A 20444-nucleotide genomic window follows, 5' to 3' on the forward strand; every position below is an offset into this window, starting at 1 on the left:
AATATTGCCAAATTGGCGTTGCGTTCATGGCGCACCACAACATGCGGTCGAGCTTCGGACAGGGTTTTCTTTAGCGCTCAAATCAATTTATGATATCTGACATCAGCTCCACCTGGATCAACTGCAACAGTACGTGGCTAATCACACATAAAAGTATCAGTAGTAATAATACAGTAATAGTATGGCAGTACTTTTACTTAAGTAAAAGATCTGAGTCCTTCCCCCAGCGCTGGCCGTCAGAACAATATAGTCCCTGTGTTGGAGCGACTGTGTTCTGGTGTGTGCTGATCCATGTGTCCACACAGTGTGGTCACATGTGTGTTCTGTATCCGATTGTTTCAGCAGTGCGTTAAAGCCGAGGATGAATCAGGGAGGGTAACTTCCCCCGAGGGCCCTGAACTCCAGGGGCCCCTGGAAGCTGAAAGCTCTCTGTGTGAGCTGCTTCGTGGAGAATCGTCTGACATGACGGAGGTCTTTAGGTCGATCCTGCTTAAAAAGACGATCTTGAAGAGGTCGTCTGTGTCAATTTTTGCTTTAAGAGCTAAACTTTCTCTCAATGATGAGACCGTATCAAACGTGATGTAAAGGCCTCTTTGTTTTTCTGACAGATCGGCTGGTAAATAAATGGTGACAGGTTTATTTATGGTCAGTGTGTGTGTGTGTGTGTGTGTGTGTGTGTGTGTGTGTGAGCACAGAGAGCATTGATTAGTACGTTCATAGCGTAAGAAGCTGTTGGCGATTAAGAGGAACGCAGACGACCCAGTTAGCTCAAATCCTCATTGACCTCATTTTGAGCTTGTGTGGAGGTGCGTCCTCCAGCTCCTTACCACACACACACACACACACACACACACACACTAGAACCCCTCTTTCCTTCAACTCATTACCTTGTTAGCTTGTGGCTCTTGAGCCCAGCTGACCTTTCGCTAAGCCCCGTCCCCGTCAGTATACAAAGATAACAGTGGCAGACTTTTCACTCAGAGTTCATAGTAATGAAAGTAATGAAAACTATTTATAACTCATATTTACATTTAGGGTCCACGTCCCCTCATTTCTGCTTGCTGAAACAACCACTGTCTCAGCTGTAGCCAGCTAGCTAATGGTACGCTAACTCTTGGGCTGGGAAGTAAAGCTCGGTGAGGTCACTGCTGCAGGTAGCGAGTTTGATGGCCTAGCAATCCGATCCGTTCAGACACAGAGTGGGGAATGGTCTTAGGCAGCAGCTTAGGTAGTAAGCCAGTTAGCCAGGCATGCTAACGTTTGCAGCTTACGTTGGAGCAGATAAACCCACTATCTGAGTCACTGCTTTTAGTTTTTGATTTTTGGAAAGGATTAAAAAAGGAAACTACCATCCAATCTATTCAGACACAGTATTTGTCTTATTACATGTTAAAAAACCAAGTGTTAGCGGCCTGCGGTTAGCTGGGCATGCTAACGTTTGCAGCTTACGTTGGAGCAGATAAACCCACTATCTGAGTCATTCTTCTTTGTTTTTGCAAAGTACCATTCAAACTATTCATACAGCGTATTTTTCTTCCAAAGCTTGAAATGTTAGTTGGTCGGTTACCGAATCGTCAGTTGGCTAGCTTAGGTAGTAATCCAGTTAGTTAGCTAACGTTTGCAGCTTACGTAAGAGCAGATAAACCCACTATCTGAGTCATTCCTTTTTGTATTTGGTTTTAGAAAGGCGTGAAAATCTCTTCAGTTGGAGCATTTCTCGTACAAAACTCAATCAGGCTGCAGTTGGTTGCTAACAGTTAGCGGACCGTCAGTTTGCTGCCCGGCTGTCCTCTTTACTTGAGTTGTTACATAACTGGCATCAGTTCCCATGGCGATAGACGATCCAATCAATATTCAGAAAACAGGTCGGCCTGATTCTCGTCTCTTTTGATGATAGCTCTGCTCGAGTCACAGGACTCAGTTAGCATTAGCGACTGCCTGCTAACTTGTGTAAGTGTTGTGGGTGAAGCTGATCTATAAGACCAGTCATTAAGGACAGATGGTAATCAGCGCTCCCTGAGTATTGATTGGTTGTTTACTTCTCCTTCCTACGGCCCCAGAGGTGCCACTGCATCTCCACGGGTGAGAGATTAGGTTCCCCATTGTCACCAGAAGCACACACACACACACACACACACACACACACACACACACACACACACACACACACACACACATCGAGCACACCTTGGTTGAGGAGCTCTCACTTATGCCTGACTGGCCGGCTTTGGAGGCTGAGCTGCCTGAATGGCTGACTGGTGTGTGTGTGTGTGTGTGTGTGTGTGTCTGTGTGTGTCTGTGTGTGTGTGTGTGTGTGTGTGTGTGTGTGTGTGTGTGTCTGTGTGTGTGTGTGTGTGTGTGTGTGTGTCTGTGTGTGTGTGTGTGTGTGTGTGTGTGTGACCCCCTGCAGCCACAGTTTCAGTGGGCGATGCTGCACACAGCCTCTGGCATGAAGGAGCTGACCTGCTGCTCTTTCACAGGCTTCAACGTCCTCGACTTGTTTTCAGCCATAAAAACTCCCCCTCCTGTTATTCCCCCTCTGCACTGAGACATCCTGCTCTCTGAATCCTGTAGAGACGGCTTAAGTCGACTACCTCGGGCTTAATTGGGAGTTAAGTGTTAAACCTCAGTTTCCAGTTTCCAGGCGAGTGTGTTCAGTGTCTCTTTGAAAGTCTGATGTATTAACATTGAATTTACAAATATCTTGACTATTTTTGTATTCCTGCCAAAGACAGTTATTTATACAGCGGCTCTACTGTTAGCTACAGTAGCTAAAAAAGCCGATTGTCTCGTAATAGTTAGTTTTTTTGCAAAAACTTGAGCAAATTATGATTTGTTTGACAATCGGCTTCGCTCACATGGTCTGCATGGCCGTTTAGCTTAGCTTAGCTTAGCTTAGCACAAAGACTGGAAACAGGGGGAAGCAGTTAGCCTGGCTCTGTCCAAAGGTAACAGAATCTGCATACGATATTTCTGGAGTAAAATCCAACGACGGTCAGGACATTTGTTCATTTACTTTTTCAGAGATCCTCTATTAATTAGTTTGTGAAGAGGGTTCACTCTGAACAGATTTGAGAAACCGACCTTTGTAACAAGGCTGGTATTTTTGTGTTGAATTCTGAAATCTTTATTTCTGGTGACTATTATTTGTTTAACCAGCAGGATAAAGTCAAGCTGTTGTTTTATAACACCCCAGTCTTTTTAAATTGTATACTTGTGACACTGTGGAGTGTTGTTTTGTTAGTGATAGCAAAAAAAAAGGAGTTGTTGGTTCACTTTTCTATGTCGATGTGTTGTTGCACTGACTGAAACCATTGTTTGCGTCATTGTCCCAGCAGGACGTAACCTGCAGCCCAAAATACCAAAAGTATTGTATTGCTTTTAATATTAGTACTGTTAATTATTAATCACTTTTCTTTGATGCAGTTTTGTGCTCCGGGACGCTCCAGCTGTTGCAGTGAAAATATCTTTTTAAGGAAGGATTGGATGATGATGATAAAACCAGTGATCTGTGGATGAGATGAACAAAGATTTTTACAAAAGGTTCAGATAGATGATTTGATTGGTTAACCCCTGACTGACACGCAGGTATGAGCCTGTTCTGTGTGGAGTTAGATGTTGTGCTGCGCCGGGAGTGAAGGAGTTAAGTTTGGTTGCTATGCAGTGCACAGCGCTGTATTATGCAAGCTGTGAGGCGCAGACACACAGAGAGAGGAAGTGCATTACAAAATGCTGAGCTCAGGGCTTTGGCTCGCCGCCAAGCATGCACTCCTCCTGCATGTGCACACACACTCGCACACTCAGCTGAGGGCATACCGATTTTTCCAGCAGCACAGCGGCCTCCTCCTCCTCCTCCTCCTCCTCCTCGTCCTCGTCCTCCTCCTCCTCGAGTCACTCTCTCTCGTTCTGTTACGTCAGTAGTTCAGCTGTGGGCCAGGCATGACTGGGGCAGGGCTGCGTAACGGAGAGCACCACACAACAAAACTGGGTCTGTGTGTGTGTGTGTGTGTGTGTGTGTGTGTGTGTGTGTGTGTGTGTGTGTGTGTGTGTGTGTGTGTGTGTGTGTGTGTGTGTGTGTGTGTGTGTGTGTGTGTGTGTGTGTGTGTGTTTTGAAAAGACAGGATGTGGACGTGGTGGTGAGTGTGATCCAGTGTGTTTGTGTGTCAGCTCAGCAGGAAAAGCAGCGCTGAGAGCAGGCAGGTCGTTCTGTCTCTGTGCAGGTTTCGCTCTCACGTTGTCTCGTAGTGTTTTGTTTTTGCTCGGCTGTGTTTCGGCTCCACCACACACACACACACACACACACACACACACACACACACACACACATACACACACACACACACACACGGACAAACACCTTCTCTGTTTACAGCGTTCTTCCACCCAGCAGGGGCTCATATGTGTCAGCTATGTGGTGTCACACATGTATGAGAAGGTGTTTCAGTAAAGTGGAAACCAGCTCTCCAGCTGTGAAGTGAAAAACATTTTGCACATTCATACTTTCTGTGATGTTTAATGAGGGAGAAGGAGCAGGTGACCTTTGACACATACCTACCACGGATGTATCGGTATCGGCGTGTGTGCTACAACACAGTGCAGACAAAGATGCTTGATCTATAATTATTAGATTAGATTATTAGATTGAAACTGTGCGTATATCGGCCAACACGACGTTATCGGAGTATTTCACTCCCTGATATCGGCTCTAAAAATTGCATATCTGCCGTAGTTCTTTCTGCAGAAGCCGAGTCGGACGCGTCTTCATACATGTGTGGAGAAGATCTTTGAGTGCAGTGTTGAGGTGCTTCCATCTATGTTTCCACTCTTCTGCGATTTAAAACATTTGCAAAACATTCAGCTGCCGAGCGTCGTTTAGTTACTAACTTAAAGATACATCAAAACTGTCGGTGTCCTCCTGAATCCTCATTATCTCAGCTGCAGTTTGGTGCTAGTTGAACGTTTCTCTGCTTGTTTGTTACCATATTGTTTGCTGACTTATCCAACCCAGGTAAGTCATAAAATCTGATCTGGAGACAGAGCGTTAATAATAACTATGATAGCTATATAGAAATGGACCATATTCTTGATGATGGTCTTGTTTTTGCTCGGAGGCTCATTTCGATACAGAAACAGAAACAGTTCAGGGCTAAATGTACAAACGCAGATGATTAACTCTTGTTTGCGTCAGTGTTTCTCTGACACCATCTGTATCCGTCAGTCGGCCGACTTCTCGTCATTACAGACGGAGTTTAGTCATAAAGTTTTTCTGCAGAGTCATCGTTTACCGACACGTGTCCCTCCGCGCCGTCTCATCTGGTGGGACACGATATTTAAACTTTCTGTCGCTCCCACATGCAGCCGCTGTGTTTTCAGATCAATATTAGTCACAAGTTTCTGTCAGCGTCAGCATGTGTGCTCTGTCTCCTCCTCTTTAAATCAGAGGCTACAGAGCAAGTTAGGGTGGTAGCAGTAACTTTAAGGTCACGTCCACGTTGGAATCTGCGTCTCGGTCAATGTTTACCCTCCTCAAACACACACAGACCTATAGGATTTAGGTTTAGGCCATAGGGTCGCTGCACAATAGCAGGTCTTGAATGATCCCGTCGGAGGGTGGAGGTGTTCAGAGAAGGTAAGCACTGGAGGTGTTGTGGAAGGGAAATGAGAAGGAAATGAGACTATTAGGGTCTCTCCCCGTCCTTTGACTCGTCGGTCTTTCTCTGTCTGCGTCTTTCTTTTACTTTCTTCTATTGAAATATGATCAAAATCGCAATATATCCAAATCACAGCAGCTGCAATTTATTGGTAAAGACAATAATCTGTGACAAAACAGCATCACAACGACGTACTGTAGAGCTGCCGAGGTGTCCTGACCTACAAATCCTGTGGTTCAGACTCAACAAATGTCACATCATCAGGATTTAAAGTGACTCTCAACACAACATGACTTCTGCCTTTCGCTCGCAGTTTGGTTTGGTTTAGGAAAACATTGTGGTTTAAATCACTAAAACTTACAACGTAATGTAACTCCACTACGTTGACCCTGATTCTGTCCTGAGCTTGTTTGACCTGATCGTCCGTCCTCCTCCTTTGCAGCCGGATCATGAGTGTAGAAAACGTTTAAAATGTTGATAAATGTAAATAAGTGTCAATAATATAATATGTAAATAATAATATGTCATTTCACGTGTTCTGGTGCATTTTAGCAGGTGGCTTGTTATTTCATCTGGTTATAGCAGCATGAGAAAAATATCAGCAGGCCTACATTTTGTATTTTCATCCAGAGGAAGTTCCTCAGATCACGTGTGTGAAGGTAATAGAAAGCTGAACATACGCAAATTGATCCAGTGACTAATTTATAATAGCTCTGTGGCACAGACTCATGATAAACTGTCGGTTTATGGATAAAAATACACGTTTACTAACATTTCAAATAGAAAATTCTGACAGACAATCATCACCCAACTCTGCTGTTTTCAACTCATTGTTTGGGGTTCGGCTCGCTCTCATCGGTCTCAAAGCCCCAGCAGGCAGCCATTTTTAGTGACAAAGCTGAGACTAGCTGGTGGTTGAGACCAAAACAGAGCTAAAAGAGAGTTTTTTTGGTGCTAACGTTGTTAGCCACGTCGAACGTCAACATATAATAAATATGTCCTCTGTCTCTCTGCAGGGTTTCACCTCAGCGGCACCGTCAGAGAACCCGCCACGGCCTCGGAGCCCGAGCTCGTCTGCAACGTGAGCGTCAGCTTCGACCGCTGCAAGATCACAGCAGTGACGTGCAGCTGCGGCAACAAGGACATCTTCTACTGCGCCCACGTCGTGGCGCTCTCGCTGTACAGAGTACGGACGCCCGAGCAGGTCAAACTGCGCCTGCCCATCTCAGAGACTCTCTTCCAAATGAACAGAGATCAGCTGCAGAAGTTCGTTCAGTACCTGATCACCGTGCATCACACCGAGGTGCTGCCCACCGCTCAGAAACTGGCCGACGAAATACTGTCGCAGAACTCCGAGATCAACCAGGTTCACGGTGAGTGGAGGGGCGTTCATCTGTGATTTCATCTGACGAACAGGCTGAGCTGCTCACTTTAACATGCACCAGCACGCACACACACACACACACCTACAGAAGCAGGTGCAGGTACCTGAGTTAGATTTCCTCATTTCGCACCAGTGCAGGTCCAGCTGGAGGCTGCTGTCCTGAGAGACGACTCAGGAAAAACAAGCTGTTTAGAGACACACACACACACACACACACACACACACACACACACACACACACACACACACACACACACACACACACACACATCAGGCCAAGTTTGCCTCGCAACACATTGCAGAAATTTGTGAAATGAGGAGACTTAATGTGTTCCTGAACAGAAATATTAAAGGAGCAGTTCACCCAAAAGTGAAAAATCAGTCATTATCTCATTTTACAGGTTTTGTTCATCCAGATAATCTCCACAGATGAACTCCACTTTGTGATTTTTGAAGCGTAAATTAAATGTGTAGCAGTAAAAAGCTAATGCTAGGCTACAAACAGACGACATCATGGTCACATGACTTAAACGTCACCATCACTGAGCGTCTTACTGCACAGTTACTATCCAGGTTTTCTATAAACTGATCAATGTACAAGTTGTAAAGTCAGAGTGAGAATAGTGTGTAACTAAAGTGGGACTGTGAAGACGGACTAGTGAGTAGATGAGTCTCTGTGTTCGCTGTGAGGACGTTTAATGTCCCCGACGACCTCTGTAGCCTCACTGAGACACTTGTTTAAGACACATTAAGCCTTTGTGTGTTAACCACAGACCTTATTTCAGGTATTTAACCAAAAACTCAGTGACTTTGAGACGAGGGAAAATACAAACTGATTCACGTTTTTAGGACTGAAACACTTCCGACACCCGAACGTCTTCTGCTCGTGTCTCGTGTGAAGTGTTTAAAGTCCGGGATGTTCCTTCACTCGTGTCGGGCAGTTAATGTTGCTGATTTTGCAGTTTATGTATTGATCAGTGTTTAACCAGCACTGCAGCAATGCTTTAATGCAAAAGGTGAACTATCTGCTGATGCAGGAAAATTCATATTCATGTTTATTTCAGGGTCTGTACATTTATGTAGGTACAATTTTGAGGTACTTCACTTCAGTATTCCCGACGGTTCTCCTGAACACCATATCGGTGGCGCTGTTACGCGTCTTTCAGTCAAAATAAAGGTTCTTGTTTTTAAGAATTTCTCTGTTCTACAATATTATTATATGTATTGTTATTTGTTGGACATTTTCCAAAGGTTCAACGTGTTTTTATCACAGACGGGTTCAGTTAAACGAGGTGCTGTCGACCAGTTTGCAGTTTTTGTGACATAACAACTATTTTATCATAAAAACCAAAACAAAAACGACAAACAACAACAACTGTCTGAAAAGATGAACATTGGGGTCCAGCTCTCGTGTCCTATTTTCCTTTTTATACTTTGAGGGAAATGTGTGTTTTATTGTAAAAGGTAAACTACTTTTACATAACCGGTCTGAATACTTCCTCCTCCGCTGACGCAGTAAACTATTAAATCAAACCGTTTAACGAGGCTCTTGTAATGACTTGCTGACTGGTTTCCTTTGTCCGCTGCAGGCGCTCCGGACCCGACGGCGGGCGCCAGCGTGGACGATGAGAACTGCTGGCATCTGGACGAGGAGCAGGTTCAGGAGCAGGTCAAGCTCTTTCTCTCCCAGGGCGGGTACCACGGCTCGGGGAAGCAGCTCAACTTACTGTTCAGCAAGGTAACCACAAAAAAAACAACCGATCACGTGACGCTGCGGACGCTGCACGGCAACCTTTACCCACAATCCCCCTCTCCCCTCCCCTTCCTGTCTGTGCAGGTGAGAGAGATGCTGAAGATGAGGGACTCCAACGGAGCTCGCATGTTGACGCTGATCACAGAGCAGTTCATGGGCGACCCCCGACTGGCACTGTGGAGGCAGCAGGGGACGACCATGACGGACAAGTACAGGCAGCTGTGGGACGAACTGGGTACGCACACACACACACACACACACACTTGGCGTTTGCAGCTCAGACAGATCTGTTTCAGACGAGTGTTACTACTTTAACACCTGATTTGTAAATAATAATATTGACAACTGCAGTTCTGTGACAGGAGAGCTGGTTCTGGTTCAGTTCTGTGAGCTGCTGATACAATGTGACTGTCGGCTGTGTCGTCTAAAATGACGTATTTTCACAGTCTGATGTTTCATTAGTTTGATGACAAACTGAGACTTTGTTGACTGCGCTACATTTTTCTTCCTTAAACCTCTGTTGAGTTACAGCTGGTGAAACGTTTCCAGTAATTCTGCTTCATAATAAAAGCTTCTAAATGGCCACATAATGCAGGCCTTTTATTGTGAAGAACTTTACAGGAAATGAAGCGTGTTTGTAACTGAATGAGTGAAGCCTTTTTGGGGGATCATGACCGTTCGGTCCGTAGTTGTTCCCCTGGAGCGTTAGTTAAAGACACATCTCCGAGCAGGAAGCCCAGTTTGTGGTAGAGATGCAAAAACCCTGCCGTGCCGAGTCAAACCGAGCAGAGCCGGGCCGACAGATGTTTACGGGAAACAAACGCCACACGTCCAGCTCATTATTTCACCTGCTGCTGCTTCTAGAAAAATGTGTGTACGCGTGAAGGTACACACATTCTGTCTTTATGAATACCAGTTTGTTTTATTGTGCGTACATCGTTCATACGTCCGTCCCCTGGTGTGTTTCACTCATGTGGTGCAGAGTCAAAGATAAAACAGCCAGTCAGCAGCTGAGAAATGACCTCAGTTTATTGTCTTGTGAACAAAATCCCATAAAAATAAGTTTGACTGTTAAACACACCGTGATGCGCCGTGTAAACAACAACAGCAGCAGCAGGTTACAGCTCTCCCCTCCACCTTCTTCTTCTTCTTCTTCTTCTTCTTCTTCCTCCTCGTCTGTTTGTTTGTCTTCGCCCGCTGTGGAGCTTCTTGCTCCGTGTTTCGTCACTCTCGTCTGACATCACTCTGCTCGGCGCTCTGTTTTCCCTCCTCGCTGTTGTCCTTGAAGCAGCCCTAACAAAGAGACGGAGGATAAAGCCTCTCTCCTCCCGTCCCCTCCCCCCCAGTCCTTCCAGCCTCCCTCCCCCACCTCCCCCTTCCCTTCCCTTCCCTCACCTCTCCTCCCTGTCCTCCCTTTTCCTCCTCACTTCACTTCCTTTCTTTTCTTCTCCTGTTTCATTTTGTCGTCTGGTATTTTATTTAGTTTTGCACCCACAGTCTTTGTGTTTTTAACCATCAGCGCTTCAATTCTTGAAAGAGCTGCGACGATCAGTCAATTAGTCGAATGTCAGGAAATTAATCTGCTAATTGAATCTTCTGGTTTCTGCTTTTCTTTGTTTAAAACACTGTAAACTGAATCTCTTCGGGGGTTTTTTCAGAATAAGACACTTGAAGACGTCGTCTCGTCATTAATTGCTTTTTCATAAACAAAGAAAATGAATTGATAATGAAAAAATATCCGTTATTTGCAGCCGATCATCTGCCATCTGCTGCCATATCGAATCAGAAACCGTCTTTATTCCCAAAGCTGTTTCGCATCACTGAGAAAATAACACCAGTTCTCTTACTGGTAACTGGTTTTCCATTTCAGAGGTCGTCCTGATTCATTATTTGTACCTGAAGGTAGATTTAGGTAGACAAACATGATGAAACTGCTCCAGTATTTACATTATGGCTGCTGTGAATGACTAAAAATTATTCAGTCGTCCGTTTTTTGTGAAGACGGAGCAGATGAGACGATGTTTCTGTTTGAGTTTCAACCTCTCGTTAGCCGAGAGAAGAGAAACTACTGGTTGGTGTTTGAGTGATGTAGGCTAATAATGTATTTATATAAATTAGGAAGCTTGAAGCGTCGATCAATAACAGCACTCGTTGATCTGACATCAGAAATCAGTTGCTACACTTGTCAAGACGCCATCTATGTATGTTGATCTAATAACCGTCAGAGAGGGAACAACCTTTTGTTTCCTCGTGGTGGTGGATTATTTATCTCGTTATCGGGATGACAGAGCTCGCTGTCTTCAGATGAATTCATCAGTTATTATGAGGAAACGATCTTAATATCGTCATCACTGACTCGTGATCTTGAGGTGACAGCGTTCAAAAAGGGTTTCCACAACTCGACCGAAATTGGCTTTCAATTTTCATTCATCAAATTCAAAGAGAGTGTTATTTCCTGTATTGATTTGTTTGGGAAGAGGGCTCACTCTGGACATTTTTGAGAAACTGAACTTTGTAACAAACTGAATCTCTCTTTTGTTGTTTTAATGTTGAATCACTGAAGGCGGCTGTCTGTTTGAAATGTTAGTGAATATTATTTTAACTTCTCTTATTCTAACCTGCAAAAAGCCACCAGGATAAAGTCAAGCTGTTGTTGTAAAATAAAAAAAAGAGTGTGACGATGTAAATGATCAGTTGATCTTCACAAACCCGATGTGACAGTCTAACAACATGTTTAGATTAAATCGAATCGTAACACTTCCAGCTTCTCACATGGTCTCAGTAAACTGGATATGCAGGTGTTTGGGTTTTGGACCGCTGGTTGGTGTTTGAAAGAAGGAAATCAAATCTACTTTATCGACCAAACGATTAATCAATACTGAAAATAATCTTTAGTAGCACTTTGCAATATTCAGCTCCACTTTGCATCGATTTAAGGAGCTAGATTAAGTATTTTTTTCCACAAAGACCAGAGTGTTTCTTACACGGTGTGTTTTGCTGCAGGATGACAGTGTGAGTGTTGTGTCTCTGCAGGAGCCCTGTGGATGTGCATCGTGCTGAACCCCCACTATAAGCCCGAGCAGAAGGGTTTCTGGCTTCGACAGCTTCGCAGGTGGAACGGCGTGGACGTCTGCCCCTTGGAGGACGGTAACCATGGCAGCGAGCTGACCAATCTGACCAACGCTCTGCCCCAAGGCCCTCCTGGCAACCCAGGTGAGATGACACCCCCGGACGAAGAAGAGACGTCACCTCGCTGTCTTTAAACTCCCCGAATCCTCCTCTACTTCACATCTTTTCTCATCAGAAGGTTTCTCTTTCTTCTCTCCTCCTCCTCCTCCTCCTCCTCCTCCTCCTCCTGCTCCTGTTAAGTCTTCTTTCTCCACCCTCCCCCCTCTCTTTTAATCAACTCTCCTTCCTTCAATCTCTGTGCCTGCAAGCCTTATTACCTTTTTAGTGCAGCTAATAGAATGAGCCTAATAACACAGTTGAGGTCCTGCAGCTTTTTTCCACTAAATCAGAGAAAATACAGACACACGAACGTTTCTATCAGGCGCTAATAAAACTGTTTCGAATGAGAAGACGGGCGCTGTTATTACTGCAGCTGCAGTGTTGTGTTATCTACGTTCTTTAATCCGGCTGCGGCGAGGGTGTCATTCTGAATCAGACAATTAAATTATAGTGATATGTCACTCTTGTCACCATCATTATTATCATTATTTGGCTTATTTTTATTTATATTTTTCAGAATTACAATACACATAGTTAGGCTACAACCTTAGCCCTGTGTTTTAACGTTTATTTGTTGACATTCTGCAGATTAGCACCATTAAAAGTATGCCGAATTAGCTATAAGCACTTCCTGTTTCCAATGTACCCATTGATGTACAGGGAACTGTAACTGGATTACTTTGACACTTGAAAACTTAAAAACGTGAGGTTTCTAAGGCAGGTTCTGCAGTTAGAATGAGCATCTTAATTATCTTAAGCAGGTTTTATGGATTTATCGATTTGCGTTCGCAGATTCCCTGACTCGACCTCACCGGACCGTGTTCACGCGGGCGATCGAGGCCTGCGACCTGCACTGGCAGGACCCCCACCTGCAGCACATCATCACCGAGGACCACTACACCAACTACTGTTACCATGACAACCTCGACAGCTCCCTCTTCGACGCCCGAGGGTGGCCCCTGTGGCACGGTGAGAGAGCGGGGACACGCGGTTCAGAGCGGAGATTGTTAAAAATAAAGAGGAAGGTGGTCGTTAGTAAATCCGTTCTCCTCTCCTGCAGAACACGTCCCGACTGCGTGCGCCCGAGTCGACGCCCTGAGATCTCACGGTTACCCAAAGGAGGCGCTCCGACTGGCCATCGCCATCGTCAACACGCTGCGGAGGCAACAGCAGAAACAGCTGGAGTTCTTCAGAGCTCACAAAAAAGGTCAGTTTCTCCTCCTTCAGGCTCCTGCTGAGATGGAAAGTATGAATCTGAAAACATTAACATTCAAAGGACAACTCCAGCATGATTTAAATCTTTTACTCTGTGTTTCCTGATTTATATCCCATTCAAAACTCCATTGGAAAAAAGCTGAAAACAAGCATCCAGGAACAAATCCAAACATTTAACATTGGGACTGTAAATGTTCATGATTTCATCCTGGACACTTTTGTCAGCTACAGATAATAAAGTCAGATTTACAGTTGGATCTTAGAAATGTCGTGTTCTTTCACAGAAGTGGCTCTTAAGATGAAGTTTCAGGGAATAAAACAGCGAATAAACCAAAGAAATGTGCTCAGAGCTGCACGACAGTGATGAGAGAAAACGCACAAACTGGGGAAACAGTCTCACCCAGACTGGATTTACAAAACTACAGATATTATTTTACATGTTTTGTGATTCATAACACCTTCGCTGAGTGTCTCGTCAGTTGCTGGGAGACGTTAACATCTCGTAACTACAGCAGTGTGACAGTATGATCGTTCTGCAGGAGGCTGTTTAATCCAGCTTAATGCCCCTTTCAGTCTTTTGGACCCGGCACGCTGTATGAAACGACACACTGGAGCGGCTTCATGCCGGCGCTGCTGGCAGAGTCTCTGTCTGAGAAGGGCTAATGTACAAGCTCATTACTTCATAATTTAGCATGAACTCAAATTAAATTAATTCTTGTTTAACGGGTAAATTAATTCCTCAGTTTCCTGCCATTAATCTGGGTCCAGGTCGGGTTAATTATTGGATTTTATCACTGGGTTTTATTGTCATATAGAGCCAGAAATATGTGATATAAATGTCAATACATGTATGTAGTTGATATTTATTTGTAGCTGTTATAGTTCCTGGCGGTTTTACATCAGTTTTTAACCAAAATGACTGTTAACAATAATTAAAATGTGTGTGTTACTGCAGAGCTGCTCCATAAAGGCGTCACCTCAGTCACTAACCTGGAGGGCTGGGTGGGTCACCCTCTGGACCCCATCGGCACGCTGTTCAGCACCCTGATGGAGACGGGGCGAGGCAGCGAGGACGGAGCGGCGGTCCTGCTCGACTTCTCAGGTACAGAAACACAGATACTGCAGTAAAAGTACCACAACAACACGGTAGAAATACTGCAGGACGAATAAAAGTCCTGCATTCAGAATCCTTCTGAAGGTCTACAGGTTTAACCCATGAAGACCGGTGCGTCGTGCCACGTTAATGAACATTAGTATTAATATTTCTTTAAGTGTAAAGAAGCGAAGTGAAATACCTCAGGTAGAGTAATAGAGTAAATGTACTCGGCTACTCTCCAGCCCTGACAGAAACAGCAGACAAACATTGACTCTGCAGTGATTGTGTCTTCCTGTCGGAGCTGCAGGCCCTCAGGTCGCAATCAGCGGCGATGACACAGACGTGCTGATCGGCCCGCAGTCATCCACCAATAACAGCTCATGAATAAGAAATGCGGCAGGAAAAACACTCCAATTAAAACGCATTAATTATGCAGAGAGCTCAGCTCGACGAACTTCAACATACTTTAGTCAGAGAGGCTCGTCGGGCTGAGCTCAGTTACACTCTGCAGCGAGCAAGTTGTGAAAGTTTTCAATTAAGACCGCGAGCACTCTGGTGTGTGTGTGTGTGTGTGTGTGTGTGTGTGTGTGTGTGTGTGTGTGTGTGTGTGTGTGTCTGTGTGTGTGTCTGTGTGTGTGTGTGTCTGTGTGTGTGTGTGTGTGTGTATTCATCAGGGACTGGTAACCCTCCTGGGAGCAGCTGTGAGGTCTGCCCAGACATCATTAAGCCATTAAAACACATGATTACGTCCCTCAGGAGAACAGACTGAAGAGAGAACACCAGAGTGAACAAATAGATCAATAGATTTATCAATACTCCTCCCTGAGTCATCCCTCACCCTGTCTCCCTCCTCTCTCTCTCTCTGCGTCACCCTCAGGCTCGCCGGGTTCGGGTCGGAGGGCGGAGCATCCCGTCCTGCCGGCGCAGCGTTTCCTGGAGGAAGGAGAGTCGTTCGTGTCGCTGGCCGTGGAGACGGCTCTGATCGGTTTAGGGCAGCAGAGGGTGATGCCGGACGGCCTCTACGCCCAGGAGAAAGTGTGTCGCAACGAAGAGCAGCTATTGGCCAGGCTACAGGAAGTGGATTTAGACGACACGCTGGTGAAAATCTTCCGGAAACAAGCCGTCTTCTTGCTCGACGGTGAGTCAGACTCAAACACTGCTGCGTTTAGTTTGTAAAGATGTTCTCACAGGAGAAACCGAATGCTCAGATGTGTGTAACTCTCCAAACTCTCTAATAAATGTGTCAGAAATACTTAAAGGAAAGAAGAAGAAAGAATGAAAGAAAAACATTTGTGTCTTCATCAGAAAGCAGAACGTTTGGTGCTGAGTGTTCATACATTTATTAAGAGATGAAGTAAGGTTGATATCTGTGATATTGATGTCAAATAACTCATTTAATTAATAATAATTTAGATGAAATAGATGAAAGTCATTCTCTCCTTTTTGTGCTGCTTCATTTCGCCGCTGACTAAAATGTCTGAAATGCTGCCGTGTGCTTCTTGTAACGTCTCCTCACGTGATGTTTCAGGACGTGCTGTGATGAGGTGACTGTTCAGATCAGTCTGTGTCTTCATCTCTGATATCAGACTCTCAGGCGAGGACGTTATCTCACTAACCTAGCCTCTCTGTGGTGCCTTCACTGACCTGATCTCTGCTGTTTGTGTTGCAGCTGGTCCTTACAGCGGTCTGGGGGAGTTGCTCTACAGAGAAAGCGTCCCCATGCACACCTTTGCCAAGTATCTCTTCACCTCCCTGCTACCTCATGACGCCGAGCTGGCGTACAAAATTGCACTGAGGGCCATGCGGTGAGTCGACCCGACCTCGTCCTAAACTGTTTCTATAACCCTGAAGAACTCGTTCAGACGTGGACGAGCAACAACGATATCTGTGGCGCCGAAGTTGAAGAGACTAAACAAAAAGTTGTTCAGACTGATGTGGGCCGATCAGAACAGAACAGCCTCAGAGCTTCAGATCAATACTTTTGATCATAAGAGTAAAGAATTATTTAGTTTTACTGTAGAGTATTACAAAAAAACGTAGATGTTTCTTAAAAGGAAACCAGTTAGTTGTTTGTTTTAGGAGACTTGTCTTGTTTTTCTTTTGCATATTTATTATTGCTCTTGACAACCTTTGGTTACAGGTGTTCATGTTATTCAGTGACATGTTCAGGCAGCAGTGGATGATACTGTAATTCACAGGAGAAAAAGACATTGGGGTTATAAATTGATTAATTAAGGAACATATTAGTGTACGAGTGCGCTCTCTGTCTGTCGTACCAGCTAAATCAGATCGTCCTGGAAAAGTCCTGGAACGTGATCTCTGGAAAAACGAGTGGGAACCCTGATGAGGACTTTCCTTCATCCTGAGTACAGATATTAATACATTATCTGGATTATTAAATTAATAACCATAAAAACTCCTTGTAGAAGCAAAAAAAAATTCTGGTGTCGGTGATTTGTTGATATTGAGCGTTTTTTATAAACGCTGGGATTTTCAAAACTCTGTTTCTGATGAGAAACGTCCTCCGTGGTCGTTAAGACGAGTGATCGTTGCTTTACGGAAGATTTACAGGATCTGGAAGCGTCTGGGAAAATTTCGGGGGGCAAGAAAAATGCAGTTTCAGTCAGAACGGGCTGAGGCGGAGGGTAGAAGACGTACTTTAAGTGGTGAGAGGAGGAAACAGAAATGAAGAGGGCCGCTCTGATCGGACTGAATGTAAACCGGCTCCTCTGCTTTCTTTAAATGTCATCTGGCTTGTGTGTGCCGGCTGCAGAGACGGAGAGGAAGAGAGGCAGATTTAGGAGCTATCTGGGGCGCTGTTTAATGACAAAACCTCCTTTTGCTGGAATATTCACTAAATAATTCAACGCCGCTGAAAACGAGTTTTATAAAAATGTGTTAATAATAAATACATGCTGTTGGTTTCCTCCCTGACCGCCACGGGTGTTACGAAACTTTATTTCTTCTCGCCCAAATTAAACCCTTTTGATTTTCATCATATGTGAAATCTCTCTATATATTTTTTTAATCTCGGGCTTGAATTAAAAAACAGGACTATTAGACAACAGACGCGGCAGCTGTAACTCGATATGACGGGAGCGTGTTCAGAGGAAAAAGGAGTTGAGCTGTTTCTTTTGGACTCGTCCTGATTCTCGGTGCTCGTGGCCCGAGGCAAAGATCCACCTGAGTCGAGAAAATATTGATTGATGCCGTAAAAAGAACATTTCACCTTGATAACTTCTTTACCTTCATGAACTGTTCCTCTGAGTGGACGCATCACTTCCTGTGTCTTTTTGTCCAATCAAGACTTATCGTTTTTCTCTCTCTCTGTGCTCAGGTTGCCGGTCCTGGAGTCCACGGCCCCCTCCGGTGACCTGTCCCGGCCTCACCACATAGTGTCAGTGGTGCCCAATCGCCTCCCTCGCTGGTTCACTCTCAGCCACATAGAGACCCAACAGTGTGAACTGGCCTCCACCATGCTCACTGCTGCTAAAGGTACACAGGCATTTACAATGCTGCTTTACATTTCTTTATGTTGCAACTCGACGTGTCTTATCTTGTGACAGCACAGAGTTAAGTTTAGGTTCAAAAACCCACTTGGTTAGGACGAGGAAAAGATCATGTTTTGTCTTAAAGTACCTGTCTGGAGACGCCCGAGGTCTCCTTTAAATCACAGTTTTGTCGCCCACAAAGACGGAGCGATCTTGTTAAAAACACAGTTTTTCACCGTCAGAAATATCTGTTTTTTTATCGCCACACACAAGGCTGAAAATTGTCCAGAGACCTCGTTAAACACACCTGGTTTTGTTGTACAAAACCCAGCTGGAGATGTTCAAACTTATGGCAGAAATATCCGGTTTCTGTCGCCACACACAAGGCTGGACATTGCCCCGAGATCTCATCAAAAGTATTCAGCTGTTTGACACTTACAAATGATGAAACACAGTCTCAAACTGCGGTCACCACCATCACCTGTTGTTAAAGTCAGGACATAAACATGTAATGTGAACGTGATATGAGACGTGTAGGAATTTCAATGTACAGTAGCAGTCACTATGTATATTCATAACAACATTAATAACTTGTTTTTCAGCTGAAAAGCATTTTAAAAACAGATCTTTCTGTTGTTGAATGTAAACAAACAATAATCCAGTAAAACTGAACCTCTGCTCTGTGACCAGGCGACGCTCGTAAGCTAGAAACAGTGTTAGAGTCCATCCAGAAGAACATCCACTCCGCCTCCCACATCTTCAAACTGGCCCAGGATGCCTTCAAAATCGCCACCCTCATGGACAGCCTGCCGGACATCACGCTGCTCAAAGTGTCCCTGGAGCTGGGTCTTCAGGTAAACAACACACACACACACACACACACACACACACATTTCATCCTATGTGTCGGGCAGATTCAGAGCTAACCTGGTGTTTCGTACAGGTGATGAGAATGACGCTGTCCACCTTGAACTGGCGGAGGAGAGAGATGGTGCGGTGGCTGGTCACTTGTGCGACTGAGGCTGGTGAGTCTGTTCTTCCCTCTGGTCCCTGAAACCCACAAACATCTGGCTGTGACCCTGCAGCGGTCACAGGTTATTCATACTCCAGACAAATAAGGGGCGGGTACATCACCAGAGCGACTGCTAACTGCTGCTAGCTGTAGCTGCCATTAGAAAGTTAGCTCACCTAGCCGTGCAGCTAGAAGTCTGGACTGGGAGCCTGGAGAGGTGTCACAAAGCAGGGCAGGCCGGGGCTAGCTGGTTAGCATGCTAACTTCTGCATTTACAGCATTTATTTAATGTTTAAACTAAAGTTATTACATACTGCACCTTTAAAAATAAATATATGAAGGCTGTAACGGGACGCTGAGGCAGGACGGCTCTTGGCTGGTAGCAGAGAACAGCAGAACGACTGCAGTAAAGATTAAATATCTCAACATTAGCTTTTATCAGGCCTTTAAAAATAATGTGTGTCAAAGAGACGAGAGTGAGGAAGCACAGCTGCTACTGAAGCATCGATACTGTGGAAAATAATCATTGAAATCTAATATTCAGCATTTAATGTCCAGTTGAGGTGTTCAGTGACTCAGGCCAAACTTTGTTTCTGAGGGCTCCCAGCGGCAGAGAGGGAAGGGCGAAGGAACGACGGTCAGGGAGGTGATTAACGAAGATTGTTGGCTCTCGGCTGATTAAGTGCGCCTCATGTTTGGGCTTGAATACTTGAAACCCAGCGGCTGGTTTCCCTGAAGTGGACAGGAAGCTGGTGTCCAGAGGGACGGAGCTCTGTAGGGGGAAAACCCTCCTCCCAGATGATTTCTTGTGAATGTGGGGTGGAGTGACAAGGACTCCCTGTTTCTGCGAGCACGGGTTTGAATGGACTCATTGAGAACGAGCCAGTCGGTGATGCAGAGCGGAGCCAGACTTTATAATGTCAGAGAATTAGAAACAGAATATCTAATTAGACGGTGAGGAGCCATTGTAAAGAGCGCTGACGCAACCTACAAGTTCAACAGGTCAGAGTCGTGCACTAGTTAACAAAAGAGAGGTTAAAGTCGAAAATGAAGTTTTCTTTAGCTTTTAGATTTTAAACATCTTTAAAGTCTAAAAGAGGCATTTTAGTTTTGCAGAGAGTGAATTAACTTTCTATCTGGACTGCAGGTTTTAAAGGACGGGACTGGCGACATTTTACATTTTTGTTATCGTCAACAAACCGTGAAAATACCAGAAAGCGAACAACGTATTTAAGCAGTTAATTATTTATAGGATATTAATTGTGACTAATGAGAGATGTGTTGTGTGCGGGACATTGTGTGACAGGTCGCACTTTGTTCGTTTGTACCTGCTGGGTTTTTTTTTTTTCAACCTAAAATATAATAAGAGTGAAAGAAATAAAACAAAACAACACAAACAAACAAACAAAAACTTCAGCAGGAAGTTTTAATGGAAGTGGTTGGAATACAAACACAGGTAGACATTAGGGAAAATATAATGAACTATAAAAATAAATGAAGCAAATAGATAGAAAAGTGATGTGAGCATGTGTGTGTACACAAAGAGGGAGGATGAAGGGGGGAGGTTAAGATTCATCTCCACTCAGAAGGTGCGTTAGTGTTCAGGTGTCCATC

The 20444-nt window shown here is 44.7% G+C and overlaps 1 protein-coding gene across 1 annotated transcript in view; it reads left to right on the forward strand.

Moving 5' to 3' along the window:
* Positions 1–20444, forward strand: part of LOC311275472 (zinc finger SWIM domain-containing protein 6-like) — a 42485-nt gene that overhangs the window by 18840 nt on the left and 3201 nt on the right. The window contains exons 2-13 of the mRNA XM_084384058.1: positions 6668–7024; positions 8625–8773; positions 8873–9023; positions 11822–12001; positions 12809–12985; positions 13077–13223; positions 14187–14333; positions 15205–15465; positions 15997–16132; positions 17665–17822; positions 18509–18672; positions 18762–18843. Coding sequence (XP_084240184.1) covers positions 6668–7024; positions 8625–8773; positions 8873–9023; positions 11822–12001; positions 12809–12985; positions 13077–13223; positions 14187–14333; positions 15205–15465; positions 15997–16132; positions 17665–17822; positions 18509–18672; positions 18762–18843 — 2109 coding nt within the window. The remainder of the gene's footprint in view (positions 1–6667; positions 7025–8624; positions 8774–8872; positions 9024–11821; positions 12002–12808; positions 12986–13076; positions 13224–14186; positions 14334–15204; positions 15466–15996; positions 16133–17664; positions 17823–18508; positions 18673–18761; positions 18844–20444) is intronic.

The sequence above is a fragment of the Pagrus pagrus genome (genome assembly GCF_965226575.1).
Source record: "Pagrus pagrus genome assembly, chromosome: 19".
Taxonomy (NCBI): Eukaryota; Metazoa; Chordata; class Actinopteri; order Spariformes; family Sparidae; genus Pagrus; species Pagrus pagrus.